Source organism: Bufo gargarizans, chromosome 4 (assembly GCF_014858855.1).
Source record: "Bufo gargarizans isolate SCDJY-AF-19 chromosome 4, ASM1485885v1, whole genome shotgun sequence".
In the NCBI taxonomy this organism is placed as follows: Eukaryota; Metazoa; Chordata; class Amphibia; order Anura; family Bufonidae; genus Bufo; species Bufo gargarizans.
In genome coordinates, this window is record NC_058083.1 from 28,427,733 (window position 1) to 28,441,455 (window position 13,723).

The window sequence follows — 13,723 nt, forward strand, 5'->3', positions numbered from 1 at the left end:
AGCTGTGCTCCAGACACAGGCTTTATAGGGCAAAGTGGCCACACCCACCGGTCAACCACACCCAGTGACACAACACACACACTGGGAAGGAAGTTAACCCTTCCAGCACACAGAAGGGAAAACACACATATAAGGGGAAGTGCACATAATACATAACCCACACCAACCCACTCACCTGTTACCGCCAGCAACGGCATGTGTGGCCACCATGTACTGGGGAACAGCCCGCAGGCCGAAACCCTGCCACCACATGCATACAACAACAGACGTTGCCGCGGACAACCACAGGTGAAGGGAGGTGTCTACGTGCATACAACACATAACCTCGTGCACCACAAAATGACAAAGGGAGTGCACATAAAACACGTTGGCAAGGGCAACCGCACGCATGCCTGTTATTCGCGGCAACCGCACCTGAGGCAAACCACCAAGTGCCCCCAGCTGCGGTTGCGACAACACCAGACCGCGGATAACTGCATGCGGCTCTCAAGGAGTCACGACCATGACCAAGGGTCGTGACATTCGTGTCCTGGATGATAGGATCATTCTCTGACTCGACCCAGGCTTTCTCCCTAAAGTTGTATCCAGCTTTCATCGGAGCCAGGAGATTACACTTATCCTTTTGTCAACACCCTTCTAATGACAGAGAATCTTCCTTCCACTCTCTGGACATTAGAGAGGCAGTTCTAGACTATATTTCTGCTACCAAAAAGTTCTGAAAATCTGACAACTTACTAGTACTCTTTGCAGGAAAGTGCAAAGGTCAAAAGGCCTCCAGGTCTTCCATGTCCAGTCAACATTAGGGCCCATTCCACTAGGGCCATGTCTTCCTCTCAGGCAGAGCGAGCTGGCGCCTCCCTGGAAGAAATATGTCGAGCTGCCACTTGGTCCAGCATCCATACATTTATAAAACACTACCGCCTGAATCTTTCCAGATCCTCTGATCTGTCCTTGGGTCGGAAAGTCCTCCAGGCCGTAGCCCCCCTTAACTGATATATTTTGTATATCTCCTTGTATGCCGTCGTGATGATGCTATGGAAAAAACGGAATTAGTCTTACTGGTAATTCAGTTTCCATGAGATCATCACGACGGCACGTTATTCCCTCCCTACATATATTTCAATTTTTTTTTTACTTTTGGAGGGTCTCCAGAAGGTATTACCTTCTCCATTGTTTGTTATTTTTTCACCACCGGATTACTCTGTGTGATTCTGGAAACACTGGTGTTGGTGGTTGGAGGGGGTTATTTAACATTTCTCTGTTCCTGCCCCTACAGAGGTCAGGGGTCAATCTCCTTGTATGCCGTTGTGATGATCTCATGGAAACTGAATTACCGGTTAAACTAATTAAATTTTTTTTGCAGGATGATCTGTAGTTTTTATTGATACCATTTTGGAATGTGTGTGTCTTTTTGATCATATTTTATTCTATTTTCTGGGGTAAGAGAAGTAATGAAAATGAATTGGGCATTTTGATACTTTTTTACGTTACACCATTCACCATATTGGAACGATATTTTTTATATTTTAATAGTATGGGTGTTTTCAGACACGGCGATGCTGATGATGTTTTATATTTTTTATTATTTATGTATTGTTTTATTCTAAGGAAAGGGGGGTGAGTTACATTTTAATATATTTTTTTATTATTTTTCTAGCCCCTGCTAGGAGTCTACAATGTCCACTACTTTACTATACTATCAAAGAGTATAAATGTTGTAATCTCCTATGTTAAGCAACATAGGAACTGCAGCTGCTGGCGAGCATAGGACCTGCAGCTCTAATATGCTGGGTCTCTTCAAAGAGACCCAAACTATTCAAAATAATGACCAGCATCCCCGATCGCCGTACAGGGATGCCAGACTTAACCCAGAAGCACATGCTTCCGGGTTTTTTATCCTTTAGATTCGTGATCACACTTGAACATGGCATATAAAGGCTGTAATGACCACAATCAGCATTATTGCCAGTCTCAGACATCAGCCTCTGGCTTACTATTTTAAACAGCAGAGACCCGTCAGCTATGGCGACCGCTGCACACGCGAGTGGGACCCATGTTTAAAGACCCCGTGCATGGTAGCGAGAGGGTTAAATGGTGCCATTACAAAGTGCACATTTTTTATGCCAAAAAGAAAAAGCCCTACAATGGCTATGTGAACAGAAAAATATGGCACTAGTAAGGCAGGGAGTAAAAATGGAAGCACAAAAACAGACAATGGCCTGGTCCTGATAGGGATATATATACTGTATCCACATGTAAATATAAAATAAATTCCATTGCTCCTAAATCTAAGTGTGAGTGGCATTTTTACAGTATCCCTGCCACTTTCCTCAAAAGGCAGTAGAAGGTACTTACCAGCAGGACCAATTAATTTACCTTCCTTTATGCCAGTTTTCAAGGGCTGCCGGAGTATGCTCCTAATTTATGATACACCTCGTCTTAATTTGGGTGCATCCTCCAGGCATGCAGGGGATATAGACCAGCGTAAAACGGAGACCTATGATAAATTCTTCCTTTCCCCCCCTTCTTTTATCTCTGTTTAACCATAGTGAGCCTCCAGTTCAAGAAAAAAAATCACATTAAGTGGGAAACCAACAGAACACTTGATGACCTGGAGACCTTCTGTTCATTCTCTCAGCTGCAGATCCTTAACTCCTCTTATGTCTCATTAGGGTGGTGATGCCCAATCCGAGGGGAGCAGAAAGTGTCTGAGACGACCAAATGTACAATTTGCACTAGGTAGTCTGAGAAGTGGTGCAACCATCTTGAGTGGCAGAAATGTTGCACAGGAATTGGGGGATCTGCAGCAGAAAAGATGAGAAAGAGGGCACCGGGTAAGTATTTTGTTTTCCTGTTAGGAATGTGAATATGTCATTTGAAGACTCAATAAAATGATACTTGAAAGAAAGAATTTGCTTTCAAGTATTGTACAACATATAGAAACTTCAACATGCTTTCTGACACCGTGAAGTGTAAGACCTTTATTAAATGAAACTTGTTTTATATGTAAATTAAATGGTTGGTTTTAACATTAGGCAAATATCTTAACTATTGGAAAGTCCATTGAGTTCTTGAATGTAGGAACCGTTGGTTCCAGTGTGGTAATTTGAGTGATAGAAAACTTTCTGTTCTTAATTTATGACTAAACGGTAATTTCAACTTTCAATTTGATATGATAGAGAAAAGCTAGAACAATGACTCTGGTCACAGAAGATAAAGGCAAGGAAGGAAGACTGGCTAATTCTATGGGCTAAAACTAACATATTTGATCATAATGCTCTTTTATTGTTGTATAAAGATTAGATTGGACTTTATGTTCATTTCTGGTCTCAATAAAATAATGTAACATTTGGGAATGAAGATACAGCCCAGAAGTCCAGCACTGGAAGATGAGATAGAGAAGATCTCCACAGCCACCATGTATTTCCCCTTGGTGCTGAGGTAGGCCGGGATGAAGGAGATCCACACACTGCAGAAGACCAGCATGCTGAAGGTGATGTATTGAGCCTCATTGAAGACATCTGGAAGTTTCCTGGCCAAGAAGGCTACAATAAAGCTCAACATGGACAGGAATCCAATGTAGCCAATGGACAAGTAGAAAGCATTGGCAGATCCCTCATTACATTGTAAGATTATTTTTCCAACCTCTATCTCAGTGTTATAATCTGGGAATGGTGGAGAGAAAGACAACCAGAAGACACAGATCACAACCTCTCCTATTGTACCAGTAATAAGTAATAATGTGGACAGATGTCTCCCCAGCCACTGCCTCAGTGTCCTGCCTGGTTGGATGGCACGAAAAGCCAGGACTACAGTGACTGTTTTAGCTAAAATGGAAGAAACTGCAAGACTAAAAATAATCCCAAAAGTAACCTGTCGTAGTAGACATGACATCCTTGTGGGACGTCCAATGAATAAGAGAGGACATAGAAATGAGAAGAGCAGAGACAGGAGCAGGATGTAGCTCAGGTTCTGGTTATTGGCTTTCACAATTGACGTGTTCTTGTGCTTTATAAATATCCCCAACACAACAACCGTCACAGAACAGAAGAAGAGATTGATAATAATGAGAGATAATCCCAAGGTATCTTCATATGACAGGAAGTCAAGTGGTCGCGGGATACAGGCGTCTCTTCTCTCATTAGACCACTGGTCTTCAGGACACTCCGAGCATCTCTCCATATCTGAATAAAAGGAAATAAGATATTGGAAATGTGTGTAATTCATCAACTACAAAATAAAAGTTAAAAGGAAAATCTGAGTAATTTTTTTATTAGGTATTAGGAAAGATATTATAATAATAAAAATGCTTTTACTCTCTATCCTGAACCCCTCTATTCAAGTGGTTGACAGAGAGAGGACCTTTCCTCTGTCTACTCCTCAGCACTTTCGAATATGATCACAGGGTGTTAATTCATTAGCATTGTAACTGGGGCACCTAAAATAGTCCCCCAGTCCTGACATCAGTGTCTGCCTATTAGACCATGCCACAGACTGGTAACTGCTGTTTATAACAGCAGCTGAAGCCTAACGAAGATGGGTGTTGCAACAGGACAACAACCCAAAGCATAGAAGTAAATCAACAACAGAATGGCTTAAACAGAAGAAAATACGCCTTTTGAAGTGGCCCAGTCAGAGTCCTGACCTCAACCCGATTGAGATGCTGTGGCATGACCTCAAGAAAGCGATTCACACCAGACATCCCAAGAATATTGCTGAACTGAAACAGTTCTGTAAAGAGGAATGATCAAGAATTACTCCTGACCGTTGTGCACGTCTGATCTGCAACTACAGGAAACGTTTGGTTAAAGTTATTGCTGCCAAAGGAGGTTCAACCAGTTATTAAATCCAAGGGTTCACATACTTTTTCCACCTGCACTGTGAATGTTTACATGGTGCGTTCAATAAAAACATGGTAGCATTTCATTCTTTGTGTGTTATTAGTTTAAGCAGATTGTGATTGTCTATTATTGTGACTTAGATGAAGATCAGATCACATTTTATGACCAATTTGTGCAGAAATCCATATCATTCCAAAGGGTTCACATACTTTTTCTTGCAACTGTATATATCTCTAGAGGAGGAAAGAATATTCTAGTCAGTCTTATTCTGGACACCAACCCGAACATATGCAACAGTGTAATACTAACAGCCTGTCCTGGACCAGGAATGGCACATGTACAGTATCTAGGGGTTAGCCTCCCATGCCTGGATACACATTTAAAGGGGTTATCCATAGTATAAAACATTCACCCTAATGCCTGGACCCCTCATATAGATTATAATTACCTCGCTCCCTGGCACTCTGTTAAATAATGAGATATAATATTAATTGATATGTAATATAAAGGATGTATTACACTACATACTGACACCATCTATAGTAATACACTTGGTGATGGGAGGTCTGTATGGGAACGTCAAGTCCTATATTTGAAGTCTCCATATATGACAATGTAGAAGCACATACATGTATAAGACATGCCTGTATCTATGGTATGAATGATTGACAGAGACAGACAAGGTGTCACGATAGGTAGGGAACGGAACAGTAAACTGAAAGACATACTAAACAACAGACTAGGCCCTACAAGCTAGGAAAAAACAATGTCACCACGTAGCAATCCCTGAATCCCTGACACACTTTCCCTAGGTTGCTAAGCCTATGTGCATGCCTCAATGGTAGATATACACATGTCTCCGTGCCTAAGACTATAACACACTAAAAAGACCCTCAGCAATAGAGAAAAAGGGTAAGAGACACCCAGCGCCTTCTACCACCGAAAGCACTAGCGTCCCCACTAGAGGCCTAGACCAAACTGAAACCAAAAGGGGAAAAAGAAGGGAAAGGACTTATCTGATATGAGAAAGAACAGACGATCCACCAAGCATCCAAAGCTCACACAAGGTAGAACTATAATCTGCAAAGGCTATAGGGAGAGGGAGGAATAAATAGCCTCCCCAATGCCCAAACGAACCACACCTAATAGGAGGTGGGATTCTGTTCAAACCCAAAACAAAACAAACTGTCAGATTGAGTCACGTGCAGCAACTCTGACAGATTATCTCAGAACACCCACAGGGCAGGGCGTGACAGTACCCCCCTCTACGGCTGACCTCAGGACACCCAGGCCCAACTTTATCTGGGTGTGAACTATGAAAGGCATTAACATCGGTAGCCGGAACCCACATTCTTTTCTCGGGACCGTATCCCCTCAAAGCACCAGGTACTGAAGGGTACCCCGAAGAACACGTGAATTGAGAATTCTAGAGATCTGAAACTCCAGATTACCATCAACCAAAACAGGAAGAGGAGCCAAAGGAGATGGTTCCACAGGTTCCACATATTTCTTCAACAAGGACCTGGGAAACACATTATGGATCTTCCAGGCCTGCGGAAGTTCCAGACGAAACACTACCAGATTGACAATGGCCGAGATTTTGTAAGGGCCAATAAATCTTGGACCCAATTTCCAAGAGGGTACCTTCAGCTTATTGTTTTTCGTGGAAAACCACACCAAATCACCCACACACAGGTCCGGACCAGTCATACGTCTCTTGTCAGCCATCCGTTTATATATTTCCCCCATTTTTTTCAAATTAACTTAAATCTTCTGCCAGATAGATGACAAAGAGGAAGATAATCTCTCCTCTTCTGGTATCCAGAAGATTGTCCCACAAAAAGTGCAAACTGAATGTGAAAACCATATGCGTTGACTCCTGCCTACGATTGTTCAAGGCAAACTCAGCTAAAGACAAGAACGAGGACCACTCATCCTGATTCTCAGCGACAAAACACCTCAAATAGGTCTCCAGGTTTTGGTTAGTGCACTCAGTTTGACCTTTCGACTGAGGATGGAAAACCGAAGAGAAACTGAATACCCAGACGAGAACAAAACGCCCTCCAAAACCTGGAAACAAATTGCGTCCACCTGTCAGACACCACATCAGAGGGAATGCCATGTAATTTCACAATATTGTCAATAAAAACCTGAGCAAGAGTTTTCGCATTGGGCAAATCTGATAATGGTACAAAGTAAGCCATCTTGCTGAAGCGGTCCACTACCACCAAAATCACAGTTTTCCCAGAGGAACTCGGCAAATCAGTAATGAAGTTAATGGACAAATGCGTCCAAGGACGAGATGGGATGGACAAAGGAAGAAGAGATCCTGATAGCCGAGTGTGTGCCACCTTCACGCGTGCACAGGTCTCATAAGCTGCTACATAACTCTCAACACTTTTACGCAACCCAGGCCTCCAGAATCTCCGGGAAATAAGATCTACAGTGGATCTCCTTCCAGGATGTCCCGTAAGGACAGTATCATGATATTTCTTCGTATTGCAGTTCAGAAGGAACAAACAACTTGCCTGGAGGACAAGAATCAGGTGCCTCCTCTTGAGCCCCCAACACTTCTGTCTCCAGTTCGGGGAAAAGAGCGGAAACTCCCACCTTATCAGCCAAAATCGGAGCGGGATCCTCCGAATCCCACCTCTCCTGGAAATCTACGTGACAACGCATCTGCTTTGACGTTTTTAATCCCAGGGCAATAGGTGACCACAAAATTGAACCTAGTAAAAAACAATGACCATCTAGCCTGCCTAGGATTTAAACTCTTTGCAGATTGCAGGTAGGCCAGATTCTTATGGTCAGTAAATATTGTAATCGGATGGGTAGCCCCTTCTAGCTAATGGCGTCACTCTTTAAAGGCAAATTTAATGGCCAACAATTCTCTATTCCCAACATCATAATTTCTCTCGGCGGCCGAGAGTTTCTACGAGAAAAAAGCACACGGTCGCCATTTGCTAGGAGAGGGACCCTGCGACAAGACTGCTCCGACTCCCACTTCTGACGCGTCAACCTCCACAATAAAGGGTTGAGACACATCAGGTTGCATCAGAATAGAAGCAAAACATTTCTTAATAGCAGAAAAAGCCTGTAATGCCTCATCTGACCAGACAGATAAGTCAGCGCCCTTCCTAGTCATATCTGTCAAAGGTTAGACAATGGTGGAATAATTCAGGATTCATTTTCTGTAGTAATTAGTAAATCCTAAAAACCACATCAGGCCTTTTTGATTCTCCGGCCGATCCCATTCCAGTACCACACGGACCTTTTCGGGATCCACATGAAAACCGGAAGCAGAAAGCAAGTACCCCAAAAATGGAAGCTCCTGAACAGCAAACACACACATTTTTCCAACTTAGCATACAATTTATTCTCCCGAAGGATCAATAACACTTGTCTCAAATGATCCTGATGAGTCTTCATATCTGGAGAGTTTTCATTTTTATCTTCATTCTTAGTTATATACTATTCAGCAGCTGTCATCTCCCGAGATGGCTGCTAAACATTCCGATGGGACAATTTGGTAGGCTAAAGCATAATTGCACAAAGGAGGAACAATTCGAAATGGAAGCCGAGGATATGAAAGCTAGTTTTTTAAATAAAAACTATCTATCAAATATAGTAGAAGAATCTCTATCCAAAATAAGAAAGATAGATTTTTTTTTTCAAATATAAGAATGAAGATGAAAATGAAAATGAAAACAAAACAAAATTAAAAAATAAAATAAAAATAGAAACAAAAATGGATGTATGAATTTGAAAGATGGAACTCCGCAGATTATTTTGCCCTTTAATTCCGAATATAAAAAAGTGGAACAAATTGTTAGACGTTATTGGCACCACATCCTACATGATAAGACCATAGGTCCATTAATTTGAAAAATCCACAATTTGTGTATACAAATGCGCAAAATCTAGGATCTAAAGTAGCACCAACGACCAAACAAATGATAAAAAAGAAAGTAATTTCGCAACATTGGGATCACCTAAATGGATTTTATAGGTGTGGGAGGTGCTCTAACTGCAAACAAACCACCTTCCAAAGAAAGACCGCGGAAGTGCAATCCACTCAGAATAATTTTAGGATAGAAATAAACGAGCTTCTGACATGCAATTCTGACAATGTACTGTATTTAATCCAATGCCCTTGTGGCAAACAGTATATAGGACGCACCAAGAGACTACGAAAAACGAGAATAGTGGAACATATCGCAAATATAAAGAAAGGCTATGAAAAACACACCTTGTCCAGACATTTTAAACATCATCATAATCAGAAACCCTCAGGTCCAATGTTTATAGCATTTAAAAAAGTAACCAAACATTGGAGGAGGGGGGGGGGGGGGTGATCATATATCTAGGATGTCCCGACAGGAATCAAGAATGATTTTTGAGTTTGATACTATTCAACCCAATGGCCTAAATGCAGAACTAGAACTCTTCGGTTTCCTGTAAAATTGGACGCCCCTGGTTGACAGACGACGGGTGTCTCTGTTTGTTACCAGCACCCCCGTCTTCCCTTGACTATGGGCCTCCTATATAACCACATACTCCCTAGAGGTTTTTATTTTTACATATTCTTTATTTTTACATTTTTATATTTTTATATTTTTCACATGAGGAAAGGAACCACTGAGGAAGGAGCGAGTTTACGCTCCGAAACATGTTTGGGTGAACAAGTATACTAACACAGAAAACAACATTGCTGGAGCGCTCCAGAAAGAAGAAAAGTAAAGACTCATGGTAAACTGACCTATTCCTATACAAGTGGAACACCGGCAGCAAAGTAAAAAGGCAAACCAAATATCTGAGGGGCGAATCTGAACTACACAGAGATGCCTCCATAACACGAGGGACGCCGAATCTGGAGGACAGCTGCAATTGGAGTTTCCAAAAAGAACAGGATAAAGGTCAGTCTGCTCTCAGAAATTGTGTGGGACGCCGCACTAAGAGACAGCCAAACCATGAGTAAAGACATCTACATCTTACTACATGTAACGGAGGAATTGCTTGCACTGAAAAGGTGTTATTATATCAAAAGGTGCGATCATCTGAACTATATAAGAAGTTAAGTCAGATTTACATTGTATTTGGAAACATCAAGCCATCATCATTTACAGCCATTGCTATCAACATCGTTGTTGCTGTTATCTCAACCAGCAGTATCAACGTTGTTGCAAAACTATTCTTAACACATTGCACTTTAAATATTCTCACTTATCCCCATGAACCCATAATTGGAGTGCCTGCCCGCTATTATTTTATTATTAACTATACGTGACTGACAAGGGTGAGTCAATTTGGGGAACAGCACCTATTTCCAGAAAACCAGTAGAGAGCCGCCTTTTTTGGCTATATTTGCTAGTGTGAAAGTAGCCTAAGACTTTTCCTAAACAATTTTTGTAAGTAATCAACTTTTATGAAGACCGAAAATAAATCACATTATCAATTTTTTATATAACTCTTGTTGAATCCTGGTGAATGAGTCCTCCGGGGGATCCTTACTCCAAATAAGCATACACTATATTTGGAGAGGATTACCAAACCAGTTATGATTAGAGATGAGCGAATCGAATCCCACAAAGTGGAATTTGATCCGAATTTTTGGATAAATTCGATTCGCCTAGAAGCCGAATTTCCTCGTGCTTCATGTTAGTGAATCGATTTATCCTGAAATAGTATAAAAAACAAAATTAATTCTAACTTACCGCCTCCATTTGCTCACGACGGGCCACCAGCCTCCATCTTGCTTGAAGATATCAGCCGAAATCCTGTGCAGCGTGAGATTACATCACCACGCCGCCCGGCGTGATTACATCATACATCACCAAGCCAGCTGGCGTGATAATGTAATCTCGCACCACACAAGATTTCAGCTGAGATTTCCAGGCAAGATGGCGGCGGCCGGCCCGTTGCAAGCAAATGGAGGCGGTAAGTTTGATAAAATGATATGAGATTTTTTATTGTTAATTTTACACTATTTTTAAACTCAGATGCCGCAATCATGTATGAACGCGGCATCTGAAGGGTACAATGACAGGGGCAGGACTATCACAGTTCCCTGTCATTGCACCCTCTACTTACAAAAAAATGTGCTTCGTGACGAAGTAATTCGTCACAAAGAAAATTTTATTTTTAAATTCGGCGAAGCAGCCAAATCGAATTTTGAAGAAATTCGCTCATCTCTAGTTATGATATATATTTTTCTTACCCATATTTATATTACATTTGGTGATATTTTACACACTGCGTCACTCCTGATCCCCATACGACCGCCCCTGCATCTCCTTTTCGCGGGAGGCACTAGGGAGGCTCATCCCCGTCACGGCCTGAATAACCCTTTTAAGCAGATTGAACATCTGCAGAACAATCGCCACATCCCACGGTGGATTTTGTGCATGTGAACTTGAACTACAGCAACCTGTTCAAACAGGTAGAAAAGAGTTTGCCTGCCATGAGTGGAACACCCTTTTGGTTGCATTGTATTGTGTAAAATATACACATGCACCCTACATCTGGATGCTTATGTCAGAGTCAGCTAGTGAAATGATGGAAGATTGCTAAAGAGACTCTTTGGCGTATAAATGACTTGTGCAGCCATGAGATCTGTAACATCCGTGAAAGTGCATTCTGTGTGTTGACTGCCAGTCCGCTGCATGCTAACAACTGTACTGATCTGTTTGCATTTGAATTATTCATTCAAAGCTAAAGCGACTTTCACACTAGCGTTTTTACTGGATCCGGCAGGGTTCAGCAAAAACACTTCTGCTACTGATAAACAGATCCAGTTGTTTTATCTTTAACATACCCAAGACGGTTCCGTCATGAACTCCATTTAAAGTCAATGGGGGATGGATCAGTTTTCCATTGTGTCATAGAAAACTGACCCGTCCCCCATTGACTTTTATTGTGGTTCATGACGCATTCGTTTTGCTCTGCATCCCAGGACAGAAAGCAAACTGCAGCATGCTGCGGTTTGCTCTCCGGTATGAGAACGGAATGCATTTTGGACCATTCCATTCTATTCAGTTGCATTTTGTCCCCATTGACAATGAATGGAGACAAAACTGAAGTGTTTTTTTTCCAGTATTGAGACCCTATGACGGATCTCAGTATGGTAATATAGAAACGCTAGTGTGAAAGTAGCCTAAGAGTGAACTTAAATTTTTTTTTTCAGAGCTGCCGTTAATACCCTTTTGGCTTAGTCACTGGTGGAAATCACAGATCAAACACTGTGTGAAAGCGGCCTTACCAAGTAGATGGACATTCAGAACAAACAATCTGCTGCAATACAGGCTACTCTACTGAAAAGTGGGGATTGTTTGAACAGCTAGACAAATAGTTTGGACCCAATGATTATCCACCCCTCACCAGTCTGGTTGGAGATCTCGCCTTCTGCACAGGGGACACAGTAGTAGCAGCATTTCTGTTTTCCTTCCAGTGGGACTTTCCTGTATCCGGGGAGACAGCTCTCACTACAGGTGGATTGTGGTGTCTGGAATAAAGAGTCACAGGCTGACAATGTGCATTACCACCACTTACCACCACCCGATCTTTACATCACATTGCAGAGAATGATTTGTAAGTAAAAGTTTTGACATAAAAAATCATTTACAGCTCTCTATGATAAAGAACATATCTTATGTAAAATTTACCGTAAAAAATCGTGGATCCCATACTATAGAACTGTCATTTATAGAAAACTGTAGACGACCATTGTCTTCATGGAGATGTCCCACCGTTTGTGTCCCCACAGTACTGTTAGCGTGCACATTGTAATTCACCAGATCAAATCTTGCTGGAAAATTTCCTTTCTCATCAAGGTGAATGGAATCTCCACCAGAAGTGGTAAAATGAACTCTTCTTATATATTGATTGAGCTAAAAGTGAAATAACAAGAGAACAATAATGATGAGAAATCCAGGAGAACCAGATACTGACAGCAGATGATGATCCAGGGGTCCAAGAACAGAAGTAGTAGACCGTGGACTCACACTGGGAGCCATGATTTCATACTGGAATATTTTCATCTGATCCATTTGAGGAGCCAATTTACTTTTAGCCGTTTCCTTCGGATATGGAGGCAATAAATAACAGTAAATGATCTTTCCTTAACACACATGCCATTGCTGCATATACTTATCTCTAACCTGGATAAGTGCAATTCACCAGATGCCATGAATTATCCACTGGGTATTTTGGGGTATATTAGAGATAAGCAACCCTTTTGAGAACTGGTTCGGTTCAGGTTTGCAGAATTTCTTTGTCACATGTCTCATGCTTTTTCATATTCCAAAGCTTCCAAAAATTGTCCCTTATCAGTGGCAGATGATGTATTTTTTATCCCATAACACATGTTATGGGATTTTAAAAAAAACACTGGATTTTTGGGAGACCAAGCATCCAAAATGTAGACCTTAATGGGGTCAGAATGTCTACCCATATAACAATCACAAGTGTTAATTGTCAGAAGAATATGTGGTTTAAATTCTCCCTTTTAATTGGGAGCCGTGCCATCGGGATGTGGAAAGGGTAGGGTATTACAGGCACGGGGTCGCAATAGTAGCAGAAGCAGCATAGCATGGAATGTACTGTACAAGACAATAGGTTGGCTGTCTATGGGTAGTTATAGAAGTAGTATTAGTAGTGGTAGTAGCAGCAAAACCGTAGGGTTAATAATGGTGGAAATAGGAGATTATCAGTGAGGAGTAGCAGCTGAGTTGGTAGCAGCAGCAGCCATATGGTACATGTTGGCAGACAGACAGTAACAGAGGCATGGTGGTGGAAGTGTCATGATGGCAGCAGCAGACATACTGAACATGATTGTAGGCAGACAGCAACAGTAGCAAGCTAGGGCACTATCACCAAGGCCAAAT

General features: G+C 41.7%; 1 protein-coding gene across 1 annotated transcript in view; it reads right to left on the reverse strand.

Annotated features, from left to right (window-relative positions):
* Positions 1-3,282: 3,282 nt before the first annotated feature.
* The window catches only part of LOC122935139 (vomeronasal type-2 receptor 26-like), a 67,221-nt gene continuing 56,780 nt past the window's right edge, over positions 3,283-13,723 (reverse strand). The window contains exons 5-8 of the mRNA XM_044290903.1: positions 12,842-12,957; positions 12,503-12,727; positions 12,219-12,342; positions 3,283-4,184 (exon numbers count right to left, since the gene is read on the reverse strand). Of these exons, the coding sequence (XP_044146838.1) occupies positions 3,283-4,184; positions 12,219-12,342; positions 12,503-12,727; positions 12,842-12,957 (1,367 nt within the window). The remainder of the gene's footprint in view (positions 4,185-12,218; positions 12,343-12,502; positions 12,728-12,841; positions 12,958-13,723) is intronic.